This window comes from Somniosus microcephalus, chromosome 13, assembly GCF_052327205.1.
Source record: "Somniosus microcephalus isolate GS21.2 chromosome 13, FLI_Smic_1.0, whole genome shotgun sequence".
NCBI classification, from domain to species: domain Eukaryota; kingdom Metazoa; phylum Chordata; class Chondrichthyes; order Squaliformes; family Somniosidae; genus Somniosus; species Somniosus microcephalus.
The window spans coordinates 89,345,595-89,373,446 of record NC_140999.1 but is presented as its reverse complement, the minus strand read 5'-3'; the positions used below and the strand labels follow the sequence as shown (position 1 = coordinate 89,373,446).

The 27,852-nt window shown below is 48.9% G+C and overlaps 1 protein-coding gene across 1 annotated transcript in view; it reads right to left on the bottom strand.

The window, feature by feature from the left end:
• LOC147108475 (uncharacterized) overlaps positions 1-27,852 on the bottom strand; it is a 113,345-nt gene that overhangs the window by 47,127 nt on the left and 38,366 nt on the right. Inside the window, exons 3-4 of the mRNA XM_086005120.1 lie at positions 20,660-20,873; positions 11,722-11,930 (exon numbers count right to left, since the gene is read on the bottom strand). Coding sequence (XP_085861246.1) covers positions 11,722-11,930; positions 20,660-20,873 — 423 coding nt within the window. The remainder of the gene's footprint in view (positions 1-11,721; positions 11,931-20,659; positions 20,874-27,852) is intronic.

Sequence of the window (27,852 nt, the reverse complement as noted above, 5' to 3'; positions counted from 1 at the left end):
AATCCCAAACTCTGTGCATACCAGTCAGAATGATTTGTCTTTGTGTAAACCCACAATCTGTGTGTACCAGTCTGTACACTGTGTCTGGCTGTAATCCCAAACACTGTATGTAGCAGTCTGTACGCTGTGTCTGGGCGTAATCCCGCACTCTGTGTGTACCAGTCTGTATTTTGTGTCTGTGTGTAATCCCACACTCTGTGCCTACTAGTCTGTGCGCTGTGTCTGGGAGTAATCTCACACTCTGTGTGTACCAATCTGTATGCTGTGCCTGGGTGTAATCCCGCACTCTGTGTGTACCAGTCTGTAACCTGCTTCTCGGTGTAATCCCACACTCTGTGTGTACCAGACTTTAATGTGTGTCTGGGAGTAATCCCACACTCTGTGTGCACCAATCTGTCGGCTGTGTCTGGGCGTAATGCCGCACTCTGCGTGTACCAGTCTGTATGCTGTGTCTGGGTGTAAACCCACACACTGGGTGCACCAGTCTGTACTCTGTGTCTCGGTGTAATCCCAAACTCTGTGTGTACCAGACTGTAATGTGTGTCTGGGAGTAACCCTGCACTCTGTGTCTACCAGTCTGTACGCTAAGTCTGGGTGTAATCCCACACTCTGTGTGTACCAGTCTGTACTCAGTGTCTGGCTGTAATCCCACACTCTCTGTATACCAGTCAGTATTCTGACTCTGGGTGTAATCCCACACACTGTGTGTACCAGTCTGTACACTTTCTCTGGGCATAATCCCACACTCTGTGTGTACCAGTCTGTACTCAGTGTCTTGGTGTAATCGCACACTCTGTGTGTACCAGTCAGTACTCTGTCACTGGGTGTAATCCCGCACTCTGTGTGTACCAGTCTGTACGCTTTGTCTGGGCATAATCCCGCACTCTGTGTGTACCAGTCTGTATGCTGTGCCTGGGTGTTAACCCACACTCTGGGTGTACCAGTCTGTTCTTTGTGTCTGGGTGTAATCCCACATTCTGATTGTACCAGCCTGTACACTCTGACTGGATGTTTTCCTACACTCTGTGTGTACCAGTCTGTATTCTGTGTCTGGCTGTAATCCCAAACGCTGTGTGTTCCAGTCTGTACACTGTGTCTGGCTGAAATCCCACACTATGTGCATACCAGTCAGAATGATTTGTCTTTGTGTAAACCCACAATCTGTGTGTACCAGTCTGTACGCTGTGTCTGGGCGTAATCCTGCACTCTGTGTGTACCAGTCTGTATTCTGTGTCTGGCTGTAATCCCAAATGCTCTGTGTACCAGTCTGTATGCTGTGTCTGGGTGTAATACCACACTCTTTGTGTACCAGTCTGTACGCTGTGTCTGGGCGTAATCCTGCACTCTGTGTGTACCAGTCTGTATGCTGTGTCTGGGTGTAATCCCACACTCTGTGTGTACCAGTCAGTAAGCTTTGTCTGGGTGTAATCCCACACCCTGTGTGTACCAGTCTGTATTCTGTATCTGTGTGTAATCCCACACTCTGTGTGTACCAATCTGTATGCTGTGTTTGTGTGTAATCCCGCACTTTGTGTGTTCCAGTCTGTAATCTGCTTCTCGGTGTAATCCCTCACTCTGTGTGTACCAGACTTTAATGTGTGTCTGGGAGTAATCCCACACTCTGTGTGTACCAGTCGGTGCGCTGTGTCTGGGAGTAAACTCACACTCCCTGTTTACCAGTCTGTATGCTGTGTCTGGGTGTAAACCCACACACTTTGTGTACCAGTCTGTACATTGTGTCTGGCTGTAATCCCAAACGCTGTGTGTACCAGTCTGTATGCTGTGTCTGGCTGTAATCCCACACTATGTGCATACCAGTCAGAATGATTTGTCTTTGTGTAAACCCACAATCTGTGTGTACCAGTCTGTACATTGTGTCTGGCTGTAATCCCAAATCTGTGTGTTCCAGTCTGTACTCTCTGTCTGACTGTAATCCCAAACTCTGTGCATACCAGTCAGAATGATTTGTCTTTGTGTAAACCCACAATCTGTGTGTACCAGTCTGTACACTGTGTCTGGCTGTAATCCCAAATGCTGTGTGTACCAGTCTGTATGCTGTGTCTGGGTGTAATACCACACTTTGTGTGTACCAGTCTGTACGCTGTGTCTGGGCGTAATCCCGCACTCTGTGTGTACCAGTCTGTATTCTGTGTCTGTGTGTAATCCCACACTCTGTGTGTACCAGTCTGTATGCTGTGTCTGGGTGTAATCCCACACCCTGTGTGTACCAGTCTTTATTCTGTGTCTGTGTGTAATCCCACACTCTGTGCCTACTAGTCTGTGCGCTGTGTCTGGGAGTAATCTCACACTCCCTGTTTACCAGTCTGTATGCTGTGTCTGGGTGTATTCCCACACTCTGTGTGTACCAGTCTGTAACCTGCTTCTCGGTGTAATCCCACACTCTGTGTGTACCAGACTTTAATGTGTGTCTGGGAGTAATCCCACACTCTGTGTGTACCAATCTGTCGGCTGTGTCTGGGCGTAATGCCGCACTCTGCGTGTACCAGTCTGTATGCTGTGTCTGGGTGTAAACCCACACACTGGGTGCACCAGTCTGTACTCTGTGTCTCGGTGTAATCCCAAACTCTGTGTGTACCAGACTGTAATGTGTGTCTGGGAGTAACCCTGCACTCTGTGTGTACCAGTCTGTACGCTAAGTCTGGGTGTAATCCCACACTCTGTGTGTACCAGTCTGTACTCAGTGTCTGGCTGTAATCCCACACTCTCTGTATACCAGTCAGTATTCTGACTCTGGGTGTAATCCCACACTCTGTGTGTCCAAGTCTGTACGCTTTCTCTGGGCATAATCCCACAATCTGTGTGTACCAGTCTGTACTCAGTGTCTTGGTGTAATCACACACTCTCTGTGTACCAGTCAGTACTCTGTCACTGGGTGTAATCCCGCACTCTGTGTGTACCAACCTGTACGCTGTGTCTGTGTGTAATCCCACACTCTGTGCCTACCAGTCTGTGCGCTGGGTCTGGATGTAATCCCACACTCTCTGTGTACCAGTCTGTAATCTGTATCTGGGTGTAATCCCGCACTCTGTCTGGTCCAGTCTGTACGCTATGTCTAGGTGTAATTATACGCTCATTGTTTACCAGTCTGTACTATGTGTCTGGGTGTAATCCCGCACTCTGTGTGTACCAGTCTGTACGCTGTGCCTGGGTGTTAACCCACACTCTGGGTGTACCAGTCTGTTCTTTGTGTCTGGGTGTAATCCCACATTCTGATTGTACCAGCCTGTACACTCTGACTGGATGTTTTCCTACACTCTGTGTGTACCAGTCTGTACTCTGTGTCTGGCTGTAATCCCACACTATGTGCATACCAGTCTCAATGATTTGTCTTTGTGTAAACCCACAATCTGTGTGTACCACTCTGTATCTGTGTCTGGGTGTAATACCACACAGTGTGTGTACCACCCTGTACTCTGTTTCTCAGTGTTATCCCACACTCTGTGTGTACCAATCTGTACACTGTGTCTGGGTGTAAACCCACACTCTGGGCGTACAAGTCTGTACTCTGTGCCTAGGTGTAATCCCACAATCTGAGTGTACCAGTCTGTATGCTGTGTCTGGGTGTAATCCCACACTCTCTGTGTACCAGTCTGTAATCTGTATCTGAGTGTAATCCCACACTCTGTGTGTACCAGTCTGAACGATGTGTCTGGGTGTAATCCCACACCTGTGTGTACTAGTCTGTATTCTGAATCTGGGTGTAATCCTGCACTCTGTGTGTCCAAGTCTGTACTCAGTGTCTTGGTGTAATCACACACTCTCTGTATACCAGTCAGTAATCTGTCACTGTGTAATCCCACACTCTGTGTGTGCCAATCTGTACGCTTTGTCTGGGCATTATCCCGCACTCTGGGTGTACCAGTCTGTTCTTTGTGTCTGGGTGTAATCCCACATTCTGAGTGTACCAGCCTGTACACTCTGACTGGATGTTTTCCTACACTCTGTGTGTACCAGTCTGTACTCTGTGTCTGGCTGTAATCCCAAACACTGTGTGTACCAGTCTGTACTCTGTGTCTGGTTGTAATCCCACACTATGTGCATACCAGTCAGAATGATTTGTCTTTTTGTAAACCCACAATCTGTGTGTACCAGTCTGTACATTGTGTCTGGCTGTAATCCCAAACTCTGTGTGTTCCAGTCTGTAAACTGTGTCAGGGTGAAATCCCGCAAGCTCTGCGTACCAGTCTGTACAGTGTGACTTGGTGTAATCTCAAACACTTTGTGTACCAGTCTGTACTCTGTTTCTCAGTGTAATCCCACACTCTGTGTGCACCAGACTATAATGTGTGTCTTGGTGTAATCCCACACTCTGTGTGTACCAAACTGTACACTGTGTCTGGACGTAAACCCACACTCTGGGTGTACCAGTCTGCACTCTGTGTCTGCGTGTATTCCCACACTCTGTGTGTACCAGTCTGTGCAATGCGACTGGCTATAATCCCACACTCTGGGTGTACCAATCTGTACGCTTTGTCTGGGTTTAATCCCACACTCTGGGTGTACCAGTCTGTATGCTGTGTATGTGTGTAATCCCACACCCTGTGTGTACCAGTCTGTATCCTGTGTCTGTGTGTAATCCCACACTCTGTGTGTACCAGTCTGTATCTGTGCCTGGGTGCAATCCCACACTCTGTATGCACCAGACTGTACTCTGTGTGTTGTGTATGTACCTTTAAGAGAAGAACTGATTCTATACTGCAGTACCGGCAGCAACCACCCCTGTATATAAAGCCACAGCAGGCTTCTGTATTTCAGTCTTAAGTTACCCTCTGTTCAGTAAATACCTGTTATTATTGTTCTCCTGCAGTCCGTGTATTAGTTATACTCGGACACTACATTGGCGACGAACAGGTTCGAACTCACCTGCAGTACTGCATCACCTCACGGGGATCTTTCACTGCGAAGAAGCTTCTTGGAGGTCGAAGTCAGAACAACGGGCGTCGAGCGCGGGCAACCGCCCAAGGATTCATCGGAGTTCGGAGAGTTGCAGGAGAGGCTGTGGAGCGCTGGGCTAGGTGTTCCAGCAAATCGTGCTGGTAGCAGGTAGTGCGCTGACCCTTCCGGACTGCGGCGGGCTCGAGCTCGATCAAGCGGCTCTGCAAAGGGGCTGTGCAGCGTCGTCGGGAGGAAAAGAGAGAGAGAGAGAGGGTGGAGCGCACAGGGCGTGGTCGGTGCTCAAGAACCGGGCAGCGTAGCGAAAATAAAACAAGGGTAAGGAAAAGTGAGACGCGCCGAAGCCGCGGGTCACCGCCATTGCCCTGCAGAACGCTAGGAGCAGCGTGGCAGCAAGGGGAAGAAGGAAAAGCGCGGGAGGCGCCATTTTATTCCATTGGGGAAGAAGGAAAAGCGCAGGAGGTGCCATTTTAATCCATTGGTGAAGAAGAAAAAGCGCGGGAGGCGCCATTTTAAATCACCCAAGATGCCAAAAAGTGGCAGTATCACTGCTTTCGACAACGAGGTAGAAGACCGGACCATGTATGTGGAAAGAATTGAAGTGTGCTGCAAGGCAAATGAGGTGGCCGATGGAAAGAAGGCGTCGGTATTATTAAATTTGATTGGCGCGAGAACGTACGGCCTATTGCAGAATTTAATTACCCCAGCTAAACCAATGGAGAAAAGTTTTGAAGAGATTGTTAATACCTTACAGGAACACCTAAACCCTACACCGCTGCTGATAGCAGAAAGATTCAAGTTCCATAAAAGAAACCAGCACAAAGATGAGAGCAATGCTGACTATCTTACGGAACTACGCAAGTTATCAAAGCACTGCCAGTTCAGAGCAGGACTGGCAGACACCTTACGGGATAAGTTTGTCTGCGGGCTCCAGAGTGAAGGAACCCAGAAACAACTACTTTTGGAAAAGGACCTGACGCTAGAACAGGCTTTCAGCGTGGCAGTATCCTACGAAGCAGCAGCACGGGGAGCTGCAGAAATACAACAGAAACCACAAGAATACAGCACTAACGAAATGGTGTATGGAGCAGAAAAGTGCTATCGCTGCGGCAGAACAACGCATGATCAGAAGGACTGCTGGTTTAAGGACAAAGTATGCAGGCAATGTGGGAAAATGGGACACATAGCAAGAGTTTGCAGGTCGGGAAAGAAAACCAACACTACAAGAACTACTAAGGAAAAGTACAAGAAAGTAAAGAAATTGACAGACAGTATTTCGGAAGATCAGGAGAGTGATAAGGACTCCGGGAGCAGGAGACTAAGTTGTCTAAAGTTACACAACGTGATCGCAAAGGAGGATCACCGAACCATTTGGGTCACCCTCATGATAGCAGGGTCCCCAGTAAAGATGGAATTGGACACAGGATCAGCCCTAACTGTCATGAATCGACGAGACTATGAGCAGCTATTCTCACACATACCCTTGAAGGACACGTCCATTGTATTGAAGACATACACGGGGCAAAAAGTCTACCCCAGAGGAAAAATAAGGGTGCCAGTTGAATACAACGGCAAGGAAACACAGAAACTGTATCTATATATGCTACCAGATGGAGGACCACCATTATTGGGATGTGAATGGATCCGAAAAATACAATTGGATTGGCATTCCATTCAGGCGCTAACTGTGACTGATAAAAAGGATGATGACGTCACACCTGGACGACTGTCAAAAATTCTAACTGACACGAAGGAGGTGTTCCAACAAGGACTTGGGACTCTAAAAGGAGTAACGGCAACGATAAAAATCGAAGATAACGCAAGCCCAAAATTTTTTAAGGCCAGGCCAGTACCTTACGTGATCCGCCCAGCCGTTGAAGCAGAGCTGGAGAGTCTGGAGCATTCGGGTGTGCTGTCCAAGATGGACTGGGGCGAGTGGGCCACACCCATCGTTCCTGTAATGAAGAAATCATTGAGCAGCACGCCTGGGGATGCGAAGAAGGTTCGCATCTGTGGGGACTTCAAGGTAACTGTGAACCCAGTCCTGCACACAGTACAATATCCACTTCCACGGATAGAAGATATTTTCGCCTCACTATCTGGAGGGAAACTCTTTACAAAGATTGATCTGGCCCAAGCGTATCTACAAATGGAGGTGGAAGAAGCGCCTAGGAAATACCTCACGATAAACACTCACAAAGGCCTTTACCAGTACAATCGACTGGTATTCGGGGTAGCATCAGCCCCGGCTATTTGGCAGAGGGCGATGGAACAAGTCCTGCAAGGGATCCCGGGGACCCAGTGTTATTTGGACGACATCCTGGTTACGGGCGAAAATGACAGTGAACACCTTGCCAACCTGGAGCAGGTGCTTACGAGATTACAGGAATATGGGCTACGAGCCAACCACCCCAAATGCGAGTTCTTCAGGAGACAAATCTCATATTATGGCCACATGATTGATGAGGAAGGGTTGCATAAGTCGCCGGACAAGATTGAGGCTGTAGTCAAGGCTCCAGCACCGGAAAATGTGTTGCAACTGAGGTCGTTCCTCGGGTTGGTGAACTACTACCATAAGTTATAAGTTCTTGCCGAATGTATCTACAATTCTGCACCCACTGAACGCCCTACTGCAAACTGGTGTAACATGGAAATCGAGTGATGAGTGTAAGCGTGCCTTTCAGAAATGTAAATGCCTAATCACTTCAAAAGAAGTATTGGCCCACTACAATCCAACACTACCGATTCGGTTAGCATGTGATGCGTCTCCCTACGGCATCGGAGCGGTGCTGTCACACAAATTCCCTGACGGTTCAGAGAGGCCAATAGCATTTGGGTCGCGCTCGTTAACCTCAGCCGAGCGTAACTACGCCCAGATTGACAGGGAGGCCCTCAGCCTGGTGTGGGGGGCGAAGAAGTTCAATCACTATCTGCATGGGCAGAAATTCACCCTACTGACTGATCATCAGCCCCTGGTCTCCATTTTTAACCCAAAGAAGGGCGTTCCGGTGATGACGGTGCAACGGCTGCAAAGATGGTCACTTTTTCTAGGGGCACATCAGTACGACATAGAGTACAAGGGTATGAAACAGCATGGAAATGCTGATGGGCTGTCACGCCTACCGTTGCCTACGGTAGAGGAAGCACCTGCAGTGGACACTGTTGAGATATTCCATGCGACCATAGTCGAATGTCTACCTGTTACAAACTCAAGTATAGAGAAGGAAACCCAAAATGACCTGACACTCTCTCGGGCCTATGATTTGACGGTGAAGGGATGGCCAGCACATGGCGACTCACTGTGCCAGCATTCTCGCCAAGGAGAGAACAGCTGTCAGTGTGCCGGGGGACCTTGATGTGTGGATCCCGAGTGGTAATTCCACCCAAGTTGAGAGATACAGTGCTCAATGAGCTTCATGAGGGTCATCTGGGAGGGGTAAAAATGAAGAGCCTAGCCAGGGCGTTTGAGTGGTGGCCGGGAATCGATAAAGAAATCGAGGATATGACCAAGAGATGCACAGGATGCCAGAAGGTCCAAAACGCTCCACCACAGGCCCCGCTACATCCATGGGAGTGGCCCTCATCTCCATGGCAACGGGTACACATTGATTTTGCTGGTCCATTTATGGACTCAATGTTCCTAATCGCTGTGGACGCCCATTCGAAATGGCCAGAGGTCATCAAAATTTCCTCCACCACCACGGAGAAAACTATTGCAGTCCTACGGACCATCTTCGCCAGGAATGGCTTGCCAGAACTGATTTGCTCCGACAATGGGCCACAGTTTGTGTCAGAGGATTTCCGGAGGTTTCTGAGGAATAAGGGGGTGAAGCATTACACATCTGCCCCATATCATCCAGCCACAAATGGATTGGCTGAGAGGTTTGTTCAGACCTTTAAAAAGGCCATAAAGGCAATGCATAATGATGACATACCACTACAACACAAGGTGGATAATTTCTTGTTTGCTTACCGGAATGCGACACATGCAGTCACCAACCAAGCTCCAGCCATAATGTTCTTCAACCAAAGGCTAAGATGTCGCCTGGATTTGCTCAAACCAAACATAAGACGAGATGTTGAGGATAAGCAATTCCAGCACATAAATGAGAAGCCAACCAGGAGCTTCAAGATAGGGCAACCAGTCTTGGCCCGCGACTACCGAACAGAAAAATGGCAGCCAGGAACGATATGCACACAGCAGGGACCACTAATGTACACAGTGGACGTTGGAGAGAGCATCGTGAGACGCCATGCTGACCAGATTCTAGAGTCACAGGAACAAGCCAAACCCATACCACGAGCAGGTGCACCTGGTAATCAACCCGAAGTACAGATTGCATCTACCTCAGAAGCAGTGGTATTGGAAGCTGACGAACCAACCAATGACAATGAGCCAGAATCAACTCCGCCGCAAGAACAGGATACTCGAGAAAGGCGCTATCCAGTCAGGATCAGGAAGCCTCCTCAAAGACTGAGCTTATAAATGATTATTTCAGTTGATGTATACAGTACAGAGAAAATTGTAATTGTAATTAGTTATTATTTAGTTGTTAAATGAATGTTATGTACTGTTTATCTAAAAGGGGAGGAATTGTTGTGTATGTACCTTTAAGAGAAGAACTGATTCTATACTGCAGTACCGGCAGCGACCACCCCTGTATATAAAGCCATAGCAGGCTTCTGTATTTCAGTCTTAAGTTACCCTCTGTTCAGTAAATACCTGTTATTATTGTTCTCCTGCAGTCCGTGTATTATTTATACTCGGACACTACACTGTGAATTGGTGTAATCCAATATTCTGTGTGTACAAGTCTGTATTCAGTGACTTGGTGTAATCCCACAATCTGTGTGTACCAGTCTGTACGCTGTGTCTGGGTGTAATCTCACACTATGTGTGTACCTGTCTGTATTCTGTGTCTTTTTGTAATCCTACGCTCTTTGTTTACCAGTCTGTACACTGTGTCTGGGTGTAATCCCACACACTGTGTGCACCAGCCTGTATCTGTGTCTGAGTGTATTCCCACACTATGTGTACCCGTCTGTATTCTGGGTCTTGGTGTAATCCCACACACTGTGTGTACCAGCCTGTACGCTATGTCTAGTTGTAATCCCACACTATGTGTACCAGTCGATATTCTGTGTCTGGGTGTAATCCCACACTCTTTGTGTACAAGTCTGTGCGCAATGTCTGGGTGTAAACCCACAGTCTCTGTGAACCAGTCTGTATTTTGTGTCTGGGTATAATCCCAAACTCTGTGTGTACCAGTCTGTATGCTGTGTCTGGGTGTAAAACCACACTCTGTGTGTACCAGTCTGTACTCTGTTTCTGGGTGAAATCCTGCACTCTGTGTGTACCAGTCTGTACGCTGTGTCTGGGTGTAAAACCACACTTTTTGTATACCATTCTGTATGCTGTGTCTTGGTGTAATCCCATGCTCTGTGTGTACCAGTCTGTATTCTGTGTCTGGGTGTAAAACCACATTTTTGTGTACCAATCTGTCTGCTGTGTCTTGGTGTAATCCCACACTCTGTGTTTACCAGTCTGTATGCTGTGTCTTGGTGTAATCCCACACTCTGTGTGTACCAGTCTGAACTCTGTCTGGGTGTAATCCCACACTCTCTGTGTACCTGTCTGTACTCTGTTTCTGTGTGTAGTCCCACACTCAGCGTGTACCAGTCTGTACGCTGTGTCTGGCTGTAACCCCACACGCTGTGTGTACCAGTCTGTGTGCTGTGTTTGGGTGTAATCCCACAATCTGTGTGTACCAGTCTGTCCGCTGTGTCTGTGTGTAATCCCGCATTCTGTGTGTACCAGCCTGTACGATGTGTCTGTGTGTAAACCCACAGGGATGCGGCAGATTGACCAGGGGTTACGGCAGATCGACCATGGGGTGCGGCAGATCAACCAGGGGAGCGGCAGATCAACCAGGGGGTGCGGCAGATCAACCCAGGGTGTGGCAGATCAACCAGGGGTGCGGCAGATCGATCAGGGGGTGCGGCAGACCCAGCAGGGGGTGCGGCAGATCGGCCATGAGGTGCGGCAGATCGGCCATGAGGTGCGGCAGATCGGCCAGGGGATGCGGCAGATTGATCAGGGGTTGCGGCAGATCGACCAGGGGTGCGGCAGTTCGACCAGGGGGTGTGGCAGATCGACCAGGGGGTGCGGCAGATCGACCAGGGGATGCGGCAGATCGACCAGGGGTTGCAGCAGATCGACGAGGGGTGCGGCAGATCGACGAGGGGTGCCGCAGATCAACCCGGGGTGTGGCAGATCAACCAGGGGTGTGGCAGATCAACCCGGGGTGTGGCAGATCAACCAGGCGTGTGGCAGATCGATCAGGGGGTGCGGCAGATCGAGCAGGGGGTGCGGCAGATCAACCATGAGGTTAGGCAGATCGACCAGCGGATGTGGCAGATTGACCAGGGGTTGCGGCAGATCGACCAGGGGGTGCGGCAGATCGACCAGGGGGTGCGGCAGATCGACCAGGGGTGCGGCAGATCAACCCGGGGTTGCGGCAGATCGACCAGGGTTTGCGGCAGATTCACCAGGGGGTGCGGCAGCTTGGTTAGGGGTGTGGCAGGTCGACCGAGGGTTGCAACATCACTGTATATCACCTTTAGAATTAGGCCCATTGGTTTATGGTCTTTAAAGAAGTCAAACTCCATTTTGATTTTGTGGGATTTGAGGCTTTCATGGGATGTTTACTGGGTTTTCGCGGTTTATCCAAACCAATCACATTGCACATTCCGCCCCTTCCCCACCATCGCTAGAATACAAGACGCAGTCAAGGAGAATAATCTCACCCAGATGCTGCAGTAACATGCCAGGCCTTTGACGATATTTAAAATAGCCAGAAAGCTCAGCCAAGCGATGGTTGACACTGCGGGCGGGACACAGAGGCAGATTGCCAGGGGACTGACGACCTGTGAGGCACTGGCGAGCTGTGAGGCACTGGGAGACGCTCCCATAGAGGCTGCTGCAGGACTTGTGACTGGATCTGGGGGCAAACACACTGTGGAGGCAAAAAAATCACAGTCAGAACTTAAAGTGTCTTAAAGGGGCAGAGCCTCACTGCCAGTAAAAGTTCCCCTCCCCTTTAAATAGGGCAGGCCCTCACTGCCACAAGTCTTTGAAGGTGGCAGGGCAAGTTGAAAAGGCTGTTAAAAAACACATATGTGATTATAAATAGAGGAATAGAGTACAAATGCTAAACCTTTATAAAACGCTGGTTTGGCCTCAGCTAATATGTCCAATTCTGGGCACCGCAGTTTAGGAAGGATGTCAAGGCCTTTGTGAGGTTGCAGAGGAGATTGAATAGAATGGTACCAGGGATGAGGAACTTCAGTTATGTGGAGAGACTGGAGAACTAGTTGTTCTCCTTCGATCAGAGAAGGTTAAGAGATGATAGAGATTTTATAGAGGTGTTCAAAATCATGGAGGGTTTTGATAGAGTCAATAAAGAGAAACTGTTTCCACTGGCAGGAGGGTCGGTAACCAGAGGACACAGAGTTAAGATCATTGGCGAAAGAATCAGAGGGGAGATGAGGAGACATTTTTGCGCAGTGAGTTGTTGTGATCTGGAATGCAATATCTGAAAAGGCGGTGGAAGCGGGTTCAACAGTAACTTTCAAAAGGGAATTGGATAAATACTTGAAGGGGAACAATCTGCAGTGCTGTGGGGAAAGAGCCGCAGAGTGAGACTAATTTGATAGCTCTTTCAAAGAGCCGGCACAGGCAGGATGGGCCGAATGGCTTCCTTCTGTGCTGTAGCATTCTATGATTCTATGAATAGAATCTCCCCTCCCCTTTAAATAAGGTGAGGCTTTAATCCAGACAGAATCTCCCCTCTCCTTTAAATAAGGTGAGGCTTTAATCCAGGCAGAATCTCCCCTCTTTAAATAGAGTCAGGCTTTAATCCAGGCAGAATCTCCCCTCCCCTTTAAATAGGGTGAGGCTTTAATCCAGGCAGAATCTCCCCTCCCCTTTAAATAGGGTGAGGCTTTAATCCAGACAGAATCTCCCCTCCCCTTTAATAGTTTGAAGCTTTAATCCAGGCTGAATCTCCCCTCCCCTTTAAATAGGGTGAGGCTTTAATCCAGACAGAATCTCCCCTCCCCTTTAAGTAGTTTGAGGCTTTAATCCAGGCAGAATCTCCCCTCCCCTTTAATAGTTTGAGGCTTTAATACAGGCAGAATCTCCCCTCCCCTTTAAGTAGTTTGAGGCTTTAATCCAGACAGAATCTCCCCTCCCCTTTACTGTCAGGAGCAGTTAGTGGGAAAGACAGCCATGTGCTTATTTTGTTTTTTCTCGTTTCTCCATCAGACCAGTTAACAAAGAAAGGATTTCAAGTTTAAGACAGCACCATTAAAGTACTGGGGATGTTAATTCCCGCTCTGCTGTCGAACACCTGTGTAACTGGGGTTTACACCACAGTTCCAGTGGTGGAGTGGGACCAACCCCGAGAAATTCACCCCCAATAAATAGTTAACCCTTCAGTTAACCCTTCTGGTTGACAAGTGAGAACAAAAACACATTCCAAGTCAAACATCCTCGATTTAACTTTTTCTTTGTTTTGCCTCCTGAACTGGAACTGTTTAAAGGGTTCGTGGCTTTTATATTTGGGGAATTTCCCTTTTAATTGATATTGCAATTGGTTACTTCTTGTAAAGTCTGTGGGTTGTGCAGTTAATAAATACACAGACTTCAGAAGTAACAAACAAACAGGTCTTTACTATTCGAAGGTCCGGGCGAATCTGCCCCAGAAATCCTGCTACAACACTTATATACTGGTGTGGTCACTATCGGTATTACAGTATACAGAAGCCAAACAAATAGTGCCACACCTAAAGTAGTTCTCTTAAAGGTGAACGGTTACATTCAATAGTTCCCTTAAAGGTAGACGGGTACATACACTACAATCCTCCCTTTTTAGCTTATTACTTACAGAGTCTCCGTTAAACATACATATCTTCAACTTCCTATAAACAAATTACAGATATAATCTCGGTGGAGTCAATGTCATATAAAACAATTTACAGATATAATCTCGGTGGGAACAGTTCACAGGTTCAGTCTCTGCGGAAACAGTTCATAGATTCAGTCTCTGATCTTGACTCGTTCCGAACAACATTTCTTTGGTGTAGCCGGTTCACCTGGCTAGCGTGACTCCTCCATAGCCTTTTTCTTGACGTAACAGCTTGAACTTTCGTCCTGTTGAACCAGCGGTGCGGACTTTTACAACCAACTGGCTGTCTTGACATTTTCCAGTTTTTCAACTAATTTAGCTCCTTTCGTAGTGTCCCGCCTGAGATGGTAGAAGTGCTAATATTTTAGACAGTTATTATCTTCTGCTTCTTCTTTTTCTTTTCTGCCTTTTTGAAACTCTCGGAGCTCCTTTCTCGGCTGCCAGCTGTAGCGCCACCAACTCTCTATGTTCCTTAGACCTTAAGTGCTTCCTCCGGATTTCAGCACTTTGGGAGTTTTCATCACAAGCTGGGCAGACCACATCCTCGTAATATTCAGTGTCACTCAACAGGTCATGGTAATATTCGGGTTCGTCCTGAGTTAGGCCAGCGAGAGAGCCTTCTTCTTCCTCCTCACCCGTCTGGACGTTAGCTGACGGTGGTTCCTTCCCTAGACACCTTTCTTGAAAAGACTTCTTCATGCATTCATATTCATCCCGCTCTTCCTGGGTTGTCTGCCATTCCTTCACTACTGACCTCATTTGTGAGTTCAATACCTTCCCTTCCACCGGGGATTGCGGTATCAGGCTATTTAATCCTTCTACTGAAGCAGCTGTTTCAACATTCTTCTGTTCACATTGACGTGATTCAACGAACTCTTCATAGAGTAAACTGTAACACAAAATCTGTGTTGCCACCTCAGTTATTTCCGTAACTTTTGGGAGCTCCGAATTCCTTCCCTTTGCAGATTGAAGCTCGTGTTCCCATTGTGGAGTCTTGTCTCTCAGCATGTGAAGGAGTTGGTTGACCGTTAACTCTTCCACGGGGACTCTGTGGATCAGAGTCTTCACCATTTCATCCACCTTACCCTCCAATGCTTTCACCTTCCTTTCCTCTTGTACTTTGGTTTCAAGCGCTCGAAGAAGTTGCGCCTTGATGCTCCGAAGCTCATGTTCAGAGCCCATTCTTACAGTCTCTGTGTTTCTTACAGTTTCCTTCCCTTCCACTGAAAGGATTCCCAGTTGACTCTGCTCTTCAAGTCGTTGAACCTCGGTCATTGCCGCCTCATATTTGTCTTGGGTTTCCTTCAATATTTTTATGAGTTCTTGGACATCTTGTCTTTCATGTTCTGCCATGTCTTTCACCTCTAAATTCTCATCTATGGATGGAACTTCTACCGATGAGTCTGTCTTGGCCTTGAGCTCATCAAGAATTTCCTGCAGCCTTTGGACTTCTTGCTCATGTTCAACCTTTAGTTGTTCATATGCTTCTACTGAAACTAGCTTTTCGGAGGTTGCCGAGTTAATCCCCTCCAGAATTGTAGCCTGGGCCTGTTCATACTGTTCTTTCCACTTCTCACACTCTGCTTGTAAGGAGTCGTAGAGAAGAACTGGAATAAAATCCCGGCTTCCTGAAGATTCCTCTTCATTTGCTTCTTTTGCAATTTCCTGTTGGAGTTCAGCCAAGGCTGCTATGCTATCTGCCTCTTGAAGTCTCACTGCCATCAAATCTTCTTTATTCTTGCAGTCTATCTCAGTCATTTTCCGTTTATTTTCATTTAACTGAGTGATAAGCTCCTCTTGCAACATGGCCACATTATTCACATCAGGTAAAGAAGTGTTTCTCTTTTCCATGTCCAAGATTTTTTTCTGCATCTCTTTAAGTGCACACTGCGATTCAGCTTCTCTTAACCTTGCCTGCACTAGCTCCGTCTCCAATTGCAGAACAAAATCCTCAGTGTAGCGTGGTTTGCCTTTATGCTGTATCTCTAGATCATGCAAATATTCTAACTCCTGAACATCATAAGGGAGGTGTGATCGGTAATTGGTCACGATGGCTCTATGGTCGCTCTCTGCTTGAGCCAGCAGGTTCTGTTGTCTTTCCAGACTCTCCCATTCGGTGTCATAGAACTTTTTCATTGTTTTCATCTCTTGTACGAGACGGTAACTTAATTGTTCGAATTGTTGTCGTACTTTGAAATAACGTTGAGTCCGAGCTCGGTGTTCCTCCGTAATGCATATGTCTGTGACTTGAACAGACTCAGAATTCTCTGTCTTTATGCACGCCATCGTTTTTCCAACCTTAGTCAGTGAGTTCATGTTAACCTTGTTTTTCATACGTGGGCTGGACTTATCATCTTCCGGCTCAGAGTCTGAGCTGCTTGTCTGCACCAAGTCCTCACTCGTCATTGCTTGTAGGTAATGCCATTCCATGTCTATTTTCTTGATCCACTCCTGTCCTAGAAGTGGTGGTCCTCCCTCATGTAGTACATACAAGTTCATTCTTGGGTGTTCTTTACCCCTATCTCTCACCTTGACTCTTATTTTTCCCATGGGGTATACTTTATGCCCCGTGTATGTCTGCAATACGAACTTGGTATATCTTAAGGGTATGTGTGAGAATAGCCGGTGGTAATCCCCTCGATTTATGACTGATACAGCTGATCCAGTGTCCAACTCCATTTTCACTTGGACTCCAGCTATTTTTAGCATGACCCAGATAGTTTGTAGGTCAGCTTCCTTACTCACATGGTGGATACTCAGACTACCCAGCTCCTGGCCGTTTGGATCTGAGTCTGGATTCTGTTCGTCTGAACTCTGCTCAGCCCCTTTGTATACCTTGTTGTACTTTTCTTGTGATGGCTTCCTTTGGTTGTTGGTCTTCTTCCCTGACCGGCATACCTTAGCGATGTGACCCAGCTTGCCACATTTCCTACATTCTTGGTTCTTAAACCAGCATTGATTCTGGTCGTGTGTTGTCTTCCCACAACGATAGCATTTTGTTGTACTCGAGGTAATTTGGTCCACCCCGAGCGCCGCCGCCTTTAGTTGCATTTCTGCCGTTCCTTTCGCGGCGGCTTCGTGTGATGCGGCTATAAGGACAGCCCTGTCAAGTGTAAGGTCGTTCTCTTCGAGTAGGCGCTTTTGCGTCCCTTCCTTGGACAATCCGCCTACGAACTTGTCTCGCAGTGCCTCTGTCAGATTCCCTCCGAACTGGCAGTATTTCGCTAGCCTACGCAGTTCGACCAAGTATTCTGCATTGTTTTCGTCTTTCCGTTGCGTTCTTGCATAGAATTTGAATCGTTCAGCCAACATCAACGGTGTGGGGTTCAAGTGGTCCTTCAGAACAACCACAATCTCTTCGAAAGACTGATCCGCCGGTTTAGCTGGTGCTAGTAAATCCTTCAAGAGCCCGTATGTCTTTGCGCCCATCGAGTTTAACAATGTTGTCGCCTTGTCGTCTTCCTCTATTTTGTTGGCTTCACAATAGATCTCGATGCGTTCCACGTACGTGGCCCAGTCTTCTATCTCAGAATTAAAATCATTAATATTCCCTCGCTTAGGCATCTTTCTTCCCTTGGGAGCAGCACCAGTATTTCTTTAAGTATTCTTATTTATTTGTTTGTTTCTAAGATGGCGGTTTTCCCGCAAAATCGGCGGTTTCCCGCTCTTTCCTTCTCTCCCCGCCCACTTCAATGGCGGTATGTCAATCAAGATGGCGGTTTTCCCGTGAAAATGGCGGTTTCCCGCTCTTCCTTTCTCGCCCCGCCCACTTCAATGGCGGTTTCCCGCTTCTGGCGTCTTCTCCGCCTAATGGCGGCTTCCCGCGTTTCTTCCCGGTGGAAGGGGTACGCTTCCCCCACAGCGGACAGGTTCAGCCGCTGGCTGGCTACCGCACAGTTCCCCTTACTCAGCTATGTCTTTTCCTCCCGCCCACACGGCTCTACCGGCGCTGGGTACACCCCGTTAACGGAGGACAGTTCAGCCGCTGGACTGGCTCTCGCGCAGTCTCTCTCTCCGTACCCGGCTCTGTCGCTCTCTCACCCGCACGTTCGGTGCTACCGGCCCTGGGTACCCCGTTGGTGGAGAACAGCTCAGCCGCTGGACTGGCTCTCGCGCAGTCTCTCACCCCGTTTTCGGCTGTGTCTCTCACCCACTCCCGCACGTTCGGTTTTGCCGGCTCTGAGTACCCCCTTGGTGGAGAACAGCTCAGCCGCTGGACTGGCTCCTCGCAGTCTCTCTCTCCGCACCCAGCTCTCACCCGCACGGTTCCCGTTCGCCTCCCCAGCCCTCTCGCAGACCGGTGTTTCCCTCCCCGGCTGCGGCTGGGTTTTTCTTCCCGCGCCTACTCGCAGGCTCAGCGCTTCGTGGCTGCGGTCGCTGCCCGGAGTTTTCCCCCGATCGCGGTCCGGCTGTCACCCGACGCCGTTGGGCCCGACTTTTGGCCGGCACAGCTCCCCCTCGACCGAGGTCAAGTGCTCTGCCCTTATCCTCCGGATACTTCTACACCTTCCCCTACTCACAGTCTCTTCGGCCGCCTTGTTTCTTGCTGGTTGGCTCACTCCGCATCGTGGCAGAAGGGTAGTCAGTGCCTGTTGCTGATACAGCTTTTGTTGTTAGTCTTTCTGCTTTCTGTTGTTGCAGCCTCGTGTTTTCTTTTGGTAGCACGACGAGGGCGGTTGTCTCTCTTCGACGCTCTTCGTTGCTTTTGGTAGTCTTGCCGCAGGGTACGATCGGACTCGTCGCCACTGTAAAGTCTGTGGGTTGTGCAGTTAATAAATACACAGACTTCAGAAGTAACAAACAAACAGATCTTTACTATTCGAAGGTCCGGGCGAATCTGCCCCAGAAATCCTGCTACAACACTTATATACTGGTGTGGTCACTATCGGTATTACAGTATACAGAAGCCAAACAAATAGTGCCACACCTAAAGTAGTTCTCTTAAAGGTGAACGGTTACATTCAATAGTTCCCTTAAAGGTAGACGGGTACATACACTACACTTCTCTTTTGATGAGTTGACACAGAGGGTTGATGAGGGCAATGCAGTTGACGTGGTGTACAAGGATTTCCAAAAGGTGTTTGATAAAGTGCCACATAATATGCTTACCAGCAAAGTAGAAGCCCATGGAATAAAAGGGACAGTGGCAGCATGGATACGAAATTGGCTAAGTGACAGGAAACAGAGAGTAGTGGTGAACGGTTGTTTTTCGGACTGGAGGAAGGTATACAGTGGGGTTCCCCAGGGGTCGGTACTAGGACCACTGCTTTTCTTGATACATATGAATGACTTGGACTTGTGTGTACAGGGCACAATTTCAAAATTTGCAGATGGCACAAAACTTGGAAGTATAGTGAACAGTAAGAAGGAGAGTGGTAGACTTCAGGAAGACATAGACAGTCTTGTGAAATGGGCGGGCATGAAGCAGATGAAATTTAACAGGAACGTTCGAAGTGATACATTTTAGTAGGTAGAACGAGGAGAGGCAATATAAACTAAAGGGTACAATCCTAAAGTGGGTGCATGAACAGAGAGACCTGGGGGTATGTGAGCACAAATTATTGAAGGTGGCAGGGCAGGTTGAGAAAACGGTTAATAAAGCATACGGGATTCTGGGCTTCATAAATAGAGGAATCGAGTACAAAAGCAAGGAAGTTATGATGAACCTTTATAAAACACTGGTTCAGCCTCAACTGAACTATTGTGTCCAATTCTGGGCACCGCATTTTAGGAAGGATGTGAAGGCCTTAGAGAGGGTGCAGAAAAGATTTACAAGAATGGTTCCAGTGATGAGGGACGTCAGTTGCGTGGATAGACTGGAGAAGCTGGGGTTGTTCTCCTTGGAGCAGAGAAGGTTGAGAGGAGATTCAATAGAGGTGTTCAAAATCATGGGGGATCTGGACAGAGTAGATAGAGAGACACTGTTCCTATTGGCAGAAGGGTCGCGAACCAGTGGAGACAGATTTAAGGTGATTGGCAGAAGAACCAAAGGCGACGTGAGGAAAACCTTTTTACGCAGCGAGTGGTTATGATCTGGAATGCACTGCCTGAAAGGGTGCTGGAGGCAGATTCAATCGTGGCTTTCAAAAGGGAATTGGATAAGTACCTAAAGGAAAAAAATTTGCAGGGCTACGGGGAAAGGGCGGGGGAGTGGGACTAGCTGAAGTGTTCTTGTAGAGAGCCGGCACGGGCTCGACAAGCCGAATGGTGGCCTCCTGTGCTGTAACCATTCTTTGATTCTATGATTTAACATTCTATGTTTTGTGGCCAACTTTGGCCTTTTGGGACCGTATGTAACCATGGAAACCATTAATGATGGATAATCTGACTAAAAGCCAGTCAATAAATATCACAAATGGTAACATGAGGCTGTTTGAGTATTCATTGTGCTACACATAGGAAACAAAGTGGCCCTGAGTTTCAGGCCACAGTTTGAGAGGCAGGTGCACACCGGGGACTCCTTCTCACCATCCCCTCTATCCCCTCTCTCCAGAGGAAGAAAGACTTCTAACCATCTCTTGAAACCACTTCTAGTTCTTCGGTGTGAATTGCTGGTTGCTTATTCCACAACTCATTGACCCTTTGGGTTACCATGCACTGCAGATTCCCCTACTTGCTCCCAGGATGCTCATTTTTACCCAGTCTGCCCTGGGATTTGAACACTTCTCCTCAGGGAAGCCTCCTCGTTCCCAAAGAAAAGAACCTCAACTCGCTGAACCCTTCCTCGATTACAATTGCTGATACCTGCAGTGAATAAGATGCTGATAGAGTCCCACCTGAAACCTGCAGGGACACATCTCCATTCTGATTGGTGCCTCCCAGAGAGGCAGAGAGAGAGCACTGATATATCCCAGTATCATCTTCTGACACGTGCGCAAAAGTGAGTGAGTCGCCATCGCCCATCGACACATCCCCGTTGAAGCCCTTGTACAGCAGAACTCTGCCTTCCATTTTCCGAATAATTCCCATCAGCTTTGTCTGATTTACCACCTGGGAATGGAGTGAAGGTTTGAGGTTAGTCACCTGTCAAGACCGCAATCTCTGCCTGCTGTCTTTTTCAAACAATCACACCCAAGGCCCACTGCTCGGCTCCATAACCAATGAAAGGGAGAGAACCTTTCTCCAAATATCAGCTCTGGTCCACACCAGGTGTGCCAGTCTCTGCTCAGTATTCCGAGACTTCAGCAGCAAGAATCAGGGACCAGACCCCGTCACGCTACTGTCCTTGGTGTTGATACAGGTAAACCTCCCCCCCACCGCGCCACCCCCCACACCCCCAGGCTCTGTCATTTTCTCCCCTTCGCCTTCAAGACTCTGGCCTGACACTGTGCAGCCAACATGAGGCTCCAAGATGTGGATTCTGTGAATTCACATTCAACATCCCATGTACTCAAAAAGCACATGCACACAGAGAACATGGGAATGAGAGTAACAACCTCACATACACAGCACTGGCCCCGATGGGGGGCTAACCCCTCAGCCCAACTACAATGGTAGCACCATCGATAGTGACCATCTACCTCCAGAGACACAGTGTTGCTTGATGACTCTGAGGGTTGGTTAAACCCTTGTGTCTCTCAAAGAATAGCTTCCGAGGGCAGGTACGCCCCTAGTGTATATTATGGAAGGGCCTCTGAGGGCAGGTCCGCCCCTGGTGTATATTATGGAAGGGCCTCTGAGGACAGGTCCGCCCCTGGTGTATATTATGGAAGGGCCTCTGAGGACAGGTCCGCCCCTGGTGTATATTAAGGAAGGGTCTCTGAGGGCAGGTATGCCCCTGGTGTATATTATGGAAGGGCCTCTGAGGACAGGTCCGCATCTGATGTATATTATGGAAGGGCCTCTGAGGACAGGTCTGCCCCTGGTGTATATTATGGAAGGGCCTCTGAGGGCCGGTATGCACCTGGTGTATATTATGGAAGGGCCTCTGAGGGCCGGAATGCCCCTGGTGTATATTATGGAAGGGCCTCTGAGGACAGGTCCGCCCCTGGTGTATATTAAGGAAGGGTCTCTGAGGGCAGGTATGCCCCTGGTGTATATTATGGAAGGGCCTCTGAGGGCCGGTATGCCCCTGGTGTATATTAAGGAAGGGTCTCTGAGGACAGGTCCGCCCCTGGTGTATATTAAGGAAGGGTCTCTGAGGACAGGTCCGCCCCTGGTGTATATTATGGAAGGGTCTCTGAGGGCAGGTCCGCCCCTGGTATATATTATGGAAGGGCCTCTGAGGACCGGTATGCCCTTGATGTATATTACAGAAGGGCCTCTGAGGGCGGTCCATCCCTGGTGTATAATATGGAAGGGCCTCTGATGGCAGGTCCGCCCCTGGTGTATATTATGGAAGGGCCTCTGAGGGCAGGTCCGCCCCTGGTGTATATTATGGAAGGGCATCTGAGGGCCGGTATGCCCCTGGTGTATATTACGGAAGGGCCTCTGAGGGCCGGTATGCCCCTGTTGTATATTATGGAAGGGCCTCTGAGGGCAGGTCCGCCCCTGGTGTATATTAAGGAAGGGTCTCCGAGGGCAGGTCCACCCCTGGTGTATATTATGGAAGGGCATCTGAGGGCTGGTATGCCCCTGTTGTATATTATGGAAGGGCCTCTGAGGGGAGGTCCGCCCCTGGTGTATATTATGGAAGGCCTCTGAGGGCAGGTCCGCCCCTGGTGTATATTATGGATGGCCTCTGAGGACCGGTATGCCCTTGGTGTATATTACAGAAGGGCCTCTGAGGGCGGTCCACCCCTGGTGTATAATATGGAAGGGCCTCTGAGGACAGGTCCGCCCCTGGTGTATATTATGGAAGGCCTCTGAGGACAGGTCCGCCCCTGGTGTATGTTATGGAAGGGCCTCTGAGGGCAGGTCCGTCCCTGGTGTATATTATGGAAGGGCCTCTGAGGACAGGTCCCCCCCTGGTGTATATTATGGAAGGGCATCTGAGGGTCGGTATGCCCCGGGTGTGTATTATGGAAGGGCCTCTGAGGGCAGATCCGCCCCTGGTGTATATTAAGGAAGGGTCTCTGAGGGCCGGTCCGCCCCTGGTGTATATTATGGAAGGCCTCTGAGGACAGGTCCGCCCCTGGTGTATAATATGGAAGGGCCTCTGAGGACAGGTCTGCCCCTGGTGTATTTTACAGAAAGGCCTCTGAGGGCGGTCCACCCCTGGTGTATAATATGGAAGGGCCTCTGAGGACAGGTCTGCCCCTGGTGTATTTTACAGATGGGCCTCTGAGGGCCGGTATGCCCCTGGTGTATATTATGGAAGGGCCTCTGAGGACAGGTCCGCCCCTGGTGTATATTATGGAAGGGCCTCTGAGCGCAGGTCCGCCCCTGGTGTATATTATGGAAGGGCATCTGAGGGCCGGTATGCCCCTGTTGTATATTATGGAAGGGCCTCTGAGGGCAGGTCTGCCCCTGGTGTATATTAAGGAAGGGTCTCTGAGGGCAGGTCTGCCCCTGGTGTATATTTTGGAAGGGCCTCTGAGGGCAGGTCTGCCCCTGGTGTATATTATGGAAGGGCCTCTGAGGACAGGTCCGCCCCTGGTGTATATTATGGAAGGGCCTCTGAGGGCAGGTCTGCCCCTGGTGTATATTATGGAGGGGCCTCTGAGGACACGTCCGCCCCTGGTGTATATTATGGAAGGGCCTCTGAGGGCAGGTCTGCCCCTGGTGTATTTTACAGAAGGGCCTCTGAGGACAGCTCCGCCCCGGTGTATATTATGGAAGAGTCTCTAAGTTTAAACATTCTGTTGTTCAGGCCATCCAGTGCTCCTGCTGAGGAACTAGGCCTCACCGCCCTGGAGTGGGAGTTTCCTGCAGTGTCTCTTGTAGTGTATGTACCCGTCTACCTTTAAAAGAACTATTGTATGTAACCGTTCACCTTTAAGAGAACTATTTTAGGTGTGGCACTACTTTGTTTGGCTTCTGTATACTGTAATACCGACGGTGACCACACCAGTATATAAGTGTTGTGTCAGGATTTATTGTGCAGATTCGCCCTGACCTTCGAATGGTAAAGTCCTGTTTTAAGTTACTCTGGTAGTTTGTGTATTAATTAACTAAACAACCCACAGACTTTACAGTGGCGATGAGTCTGATCGTACCCTGCGGCAACAATACTTCCGAAGCAGTTAACGAGCGTCGAGAAGAGGCAACCGCCCTCGTCGTTATGCTGGGAGAAAACTCGAGGCTGCAGAACTAGAAAGAAGGAAGAATTTAGAGACAAAGACTTCCATCAGCAACAGGCACTGACTGTCCCTTCTGCCACGGTGAGGAGTGAGCCGATCAGCACGAGAAGCAAGGCGGCCACGGTGACTGTGAGTAAGGGAAAGTAAAAAGAATAACCGGAGGATAAGGGCAGTGCACTCGACCACGGTCGAGGGGGAAAGGAGCCGGACAGAAGTCGGGTCCAGAGGCGCTGAGACTGGGGCAGCGTGGAGCAAGGAAGCCGCGGTACAGACAGGCTGGGGGACGCAACGGCGTCGTGAGACAGCTAGACCGCGACCGGCGAAAAGGGCCGGGCAGCGACCGAAGCCACGAAGTGCTGCAACCGGGAACGTAGGCGCGGGAAGAGATAAACTCAGCCGCAGCCGGGGAGGGAAGCACCGGACTGCGAGAGGGCTGGGAGGCGCGATTGGGAGCCGAGCGAGCGGGAGAGGCAGAGCCGACCAAGGGAGACTGAGCGAGAGCCAGTCCAGCGGCTGAAACTGTTCTCCGTCAACGGGGTGTACCCAGCGCCGGTAGAGCCGAGCGAGCGGGAGAGAGACAGAGCCCGAGCAAGGGAGACTGAGCGAGAGCCAGTCCAGCGGCTGAAACTGTTCTCCGTCAACGGGGTGTACCCAGCGCCGGTAGAGCCGAGCGAGCGGGAGAGAGACAGAGCCCGAGCAAGGGGAACTGAGCAAGAGCCAGCCCAGCGGCTGAAACTGTTCATCGTCAATGGGGTGTACCCAGCGCCGGTTGCCCTGCCAAGAAAAGGGAAAGCACTGAAGCCGACGCGCAGGCTGTGAACCTGAAAGCCAGCGGCCGTCGCCCGTGGGGAAAGTGTACCCCTCCCGCCAGGGAAGAAACACGGGAAGCCGCCATTAGGCGGGGAAGAAGACAGAAGCGGGAAACCGCCATTGAAGTGGGCGGGAGAGAAGATAAGCGCGGGAAACCGCCATTTTCGCGGGAACCGTCATCTTGGAAAAAAAAATAAAAAATTTTAAAGAAATAATTCGTGGTGTTTATCAGGAAGAGAGGAAGATGCCTAAGCGTGGTAACATCAACGATTTTAATTCCGAGGTAGAAGACTGGGCCACGTATGTGGAACGCATTGAGATCAATTGTGAGGCCAATAAAATAGAAGAAGATGACAAAGCTATAACCTTGCTAAACTCGATGGGCACGAAGACATACGGGCTCTTGAAGCATCTACTATCACCAGCTAAACCGGCGGATCAGACTTTCGATGATATTGTGGCTGTTCTGAAGGATCACTTGAACCCCACACCGTTGATGTTGGCGGGACGATTCAAATTCTTTGCGAGAAAGCAACGCAGAATACTTGGTCGAACTGCGTAGACTAGCGAAATACTGCCAGTTTGGAGGGAATCTGACAGAGGCATTGCGAGACAAGTTCGTGTGCGGATTGGCAAAGGAAGGAACGCAAAAGCAACTACTCGAAGAGAACGACCTTACACTTGACAGGGCTGTCCTTATTGCAGCATCGCACGAAGCCGCAGCGAAGGGAACTGCGGAAATGCAGCTAAAGACAGCGGCACTCAGTGTGGATCAAATTACCTCGACAACAACAAAATGTTATCGTTGTGAGAAGACAACACACGACCAGAACCAATGCTGGTTTAAGAACCAGGAATGTAGGAAATGTGGCAAACTGGGTCACATAGCTAAGGTATGCCGGTCAGGGAAGAAGACCAACAACCAAAGGACCAACAACCAAAGGAAGCCATCACAGGAAAAGTACAACAAGGTACACAAGGTGGCTGAGAAGAGTTCAGACGAACAGAATTCGGACTCAGACCCAAACGGCCAGGAGCTGGGTAGTCTGAGAATTCACAATGTGAGTAAGGAAGCTGACCTACAAACTGTCTGGGTCATGCTAAAAATAGCTGGAGTCCAAGTGAAAATGGAGTTGGACACTGGATCAGCTCTATTAGTCATAAATCGAAGGGATTACCACCAGCTATTCTCACATATACCCTTAAGAGATACCAAGTTCGTATTGCAGACATACACGGGGCATAAAGTATACCCCATGGGAAAGATAAGAGTCAAGGTGAGAGATAGGGGTAAAGAACACCCAAGAATGAACTTATACGTACTACCTGAGGGAGGACCACCACTTCTAGGACGGGAGTGGATCAAGAAAATAGACATGGAATGGCACTATCTAAAAGCCATAACGAGTGAGGACTCGATGCAGACAATCAGCTCAGATTCTGAATCGGATGACGATAAGACCAGCCCAAATGTGAAAGACAAGGCTAAAATGGACTTGCCGACTAAGGTTGGAAAAATGAAGGCATGCAGAAAGGCTTATGCTCCAGAGAAGAACAAAGTTTCAGAACAGATCTCCACCGAACAACGACAACATAGTTTGACAGAGAATTCTGAGTCTGTTCAGTTTAAGGACATATCCATGACGGAAGAACACTGAGCTCGGACTCAACTTTATTTCAAATTACGACAACAATTAGAACAATTGAGTTACCGTCTCGTACAAGAGATGAAAACAATGAAAAAGTTCTATGACACCGAATGGGGGAATCTGGAAAGACAACAGAAGCAGCTAGCTCAAGCAGAGAGCGACCATAGAGCCATCGTGACCAATCACCGATCACATCTCCCTTATGATGTTCAGGAGTTAGAATATTTGCAGAAAGAAGCAAATGAAGAGGAATCTTCAGGAAGCCAGGATTTTATTCCAGTTCTTCTCTACGACTCCTTACAAGCAGAGTTTGAGAAGTTGAAGGAACAGTATGAACAGGCCCAGGCTACAATCCTGGAGGGGGTTAACACGGCAACCTCCGAAAAGCTAGTTTCAGTGGAAGCATATGAGCAACTAAAGGTTGAACATGAGCAAGAAGTCCAAAGGCTGCAGGAAATTCTTGATGAGCTCAAGGCCAAGACAGACTCATCGGTAGAAGTTCCATCCATAGATGAGAAATTAGAGGTGAAAGACATGGCAGAACATGAAAGTCAAGATGTCCAAGAACTCATAAAAATATTGAAGGAAACCCAAGACAAATATGAGGCGGCAATGACCGAGGTTCAACAACGTGAAGAACAGATTCAACTGGGAATTCTTTCAGCGAAAGAAAAGGCAACTGTAAGAAACACAGAGACTGTAAGAATGGCCCCTGAACATGAGCTAGAGAGCATCAAGGCGCAACTTCTCCGAGCGCTTAAAGCCAAAGTACAAGAGGAAAAAAAGGTGAAAGCATTGGAGGAAAAGGTGGATGAAATGGAGAAGACTCTGATCCACAGGGTCCCCGTGGAAGAGTTAACGGTCAGCCAACTCCTTCATGTGCTGAGAGACAAGACTCTGCAATGGGAACCATTTGAACACGAGCTTCAATCTTCAAAGGGAAGGGGTTCGGAGCTCTCAAAAGTTTGGGGAATAGTTGAGGTTGCAACACAGGTTTTACGGGGCTGCCGAAAGTACGCTGAATCACGTCAATGTGAACTACAGAATGTTGAAACAGCTGCTCCAGTAGAAGGATTGAATAGCCCGATCAATCAATCCCCGATGGAAGGGGAAGTATTGGAATCACAAATGAGGTCATTAGTGAAGGATTGGCAGGAAACCCAGGAAGAGCGGGATGAATATGAACGCATGAAGAAGTCTCTTCAGGAAAGATGTCTAGGGAGGGAACAACAGTCGGCTAATGTCCAGTTGGGTAAGGAAGAAGTAGCAGGCCCTCTCGCTAGACTAGCTCAGGACGACAGCGAATATTACCATGACCTGTTGAGTGAC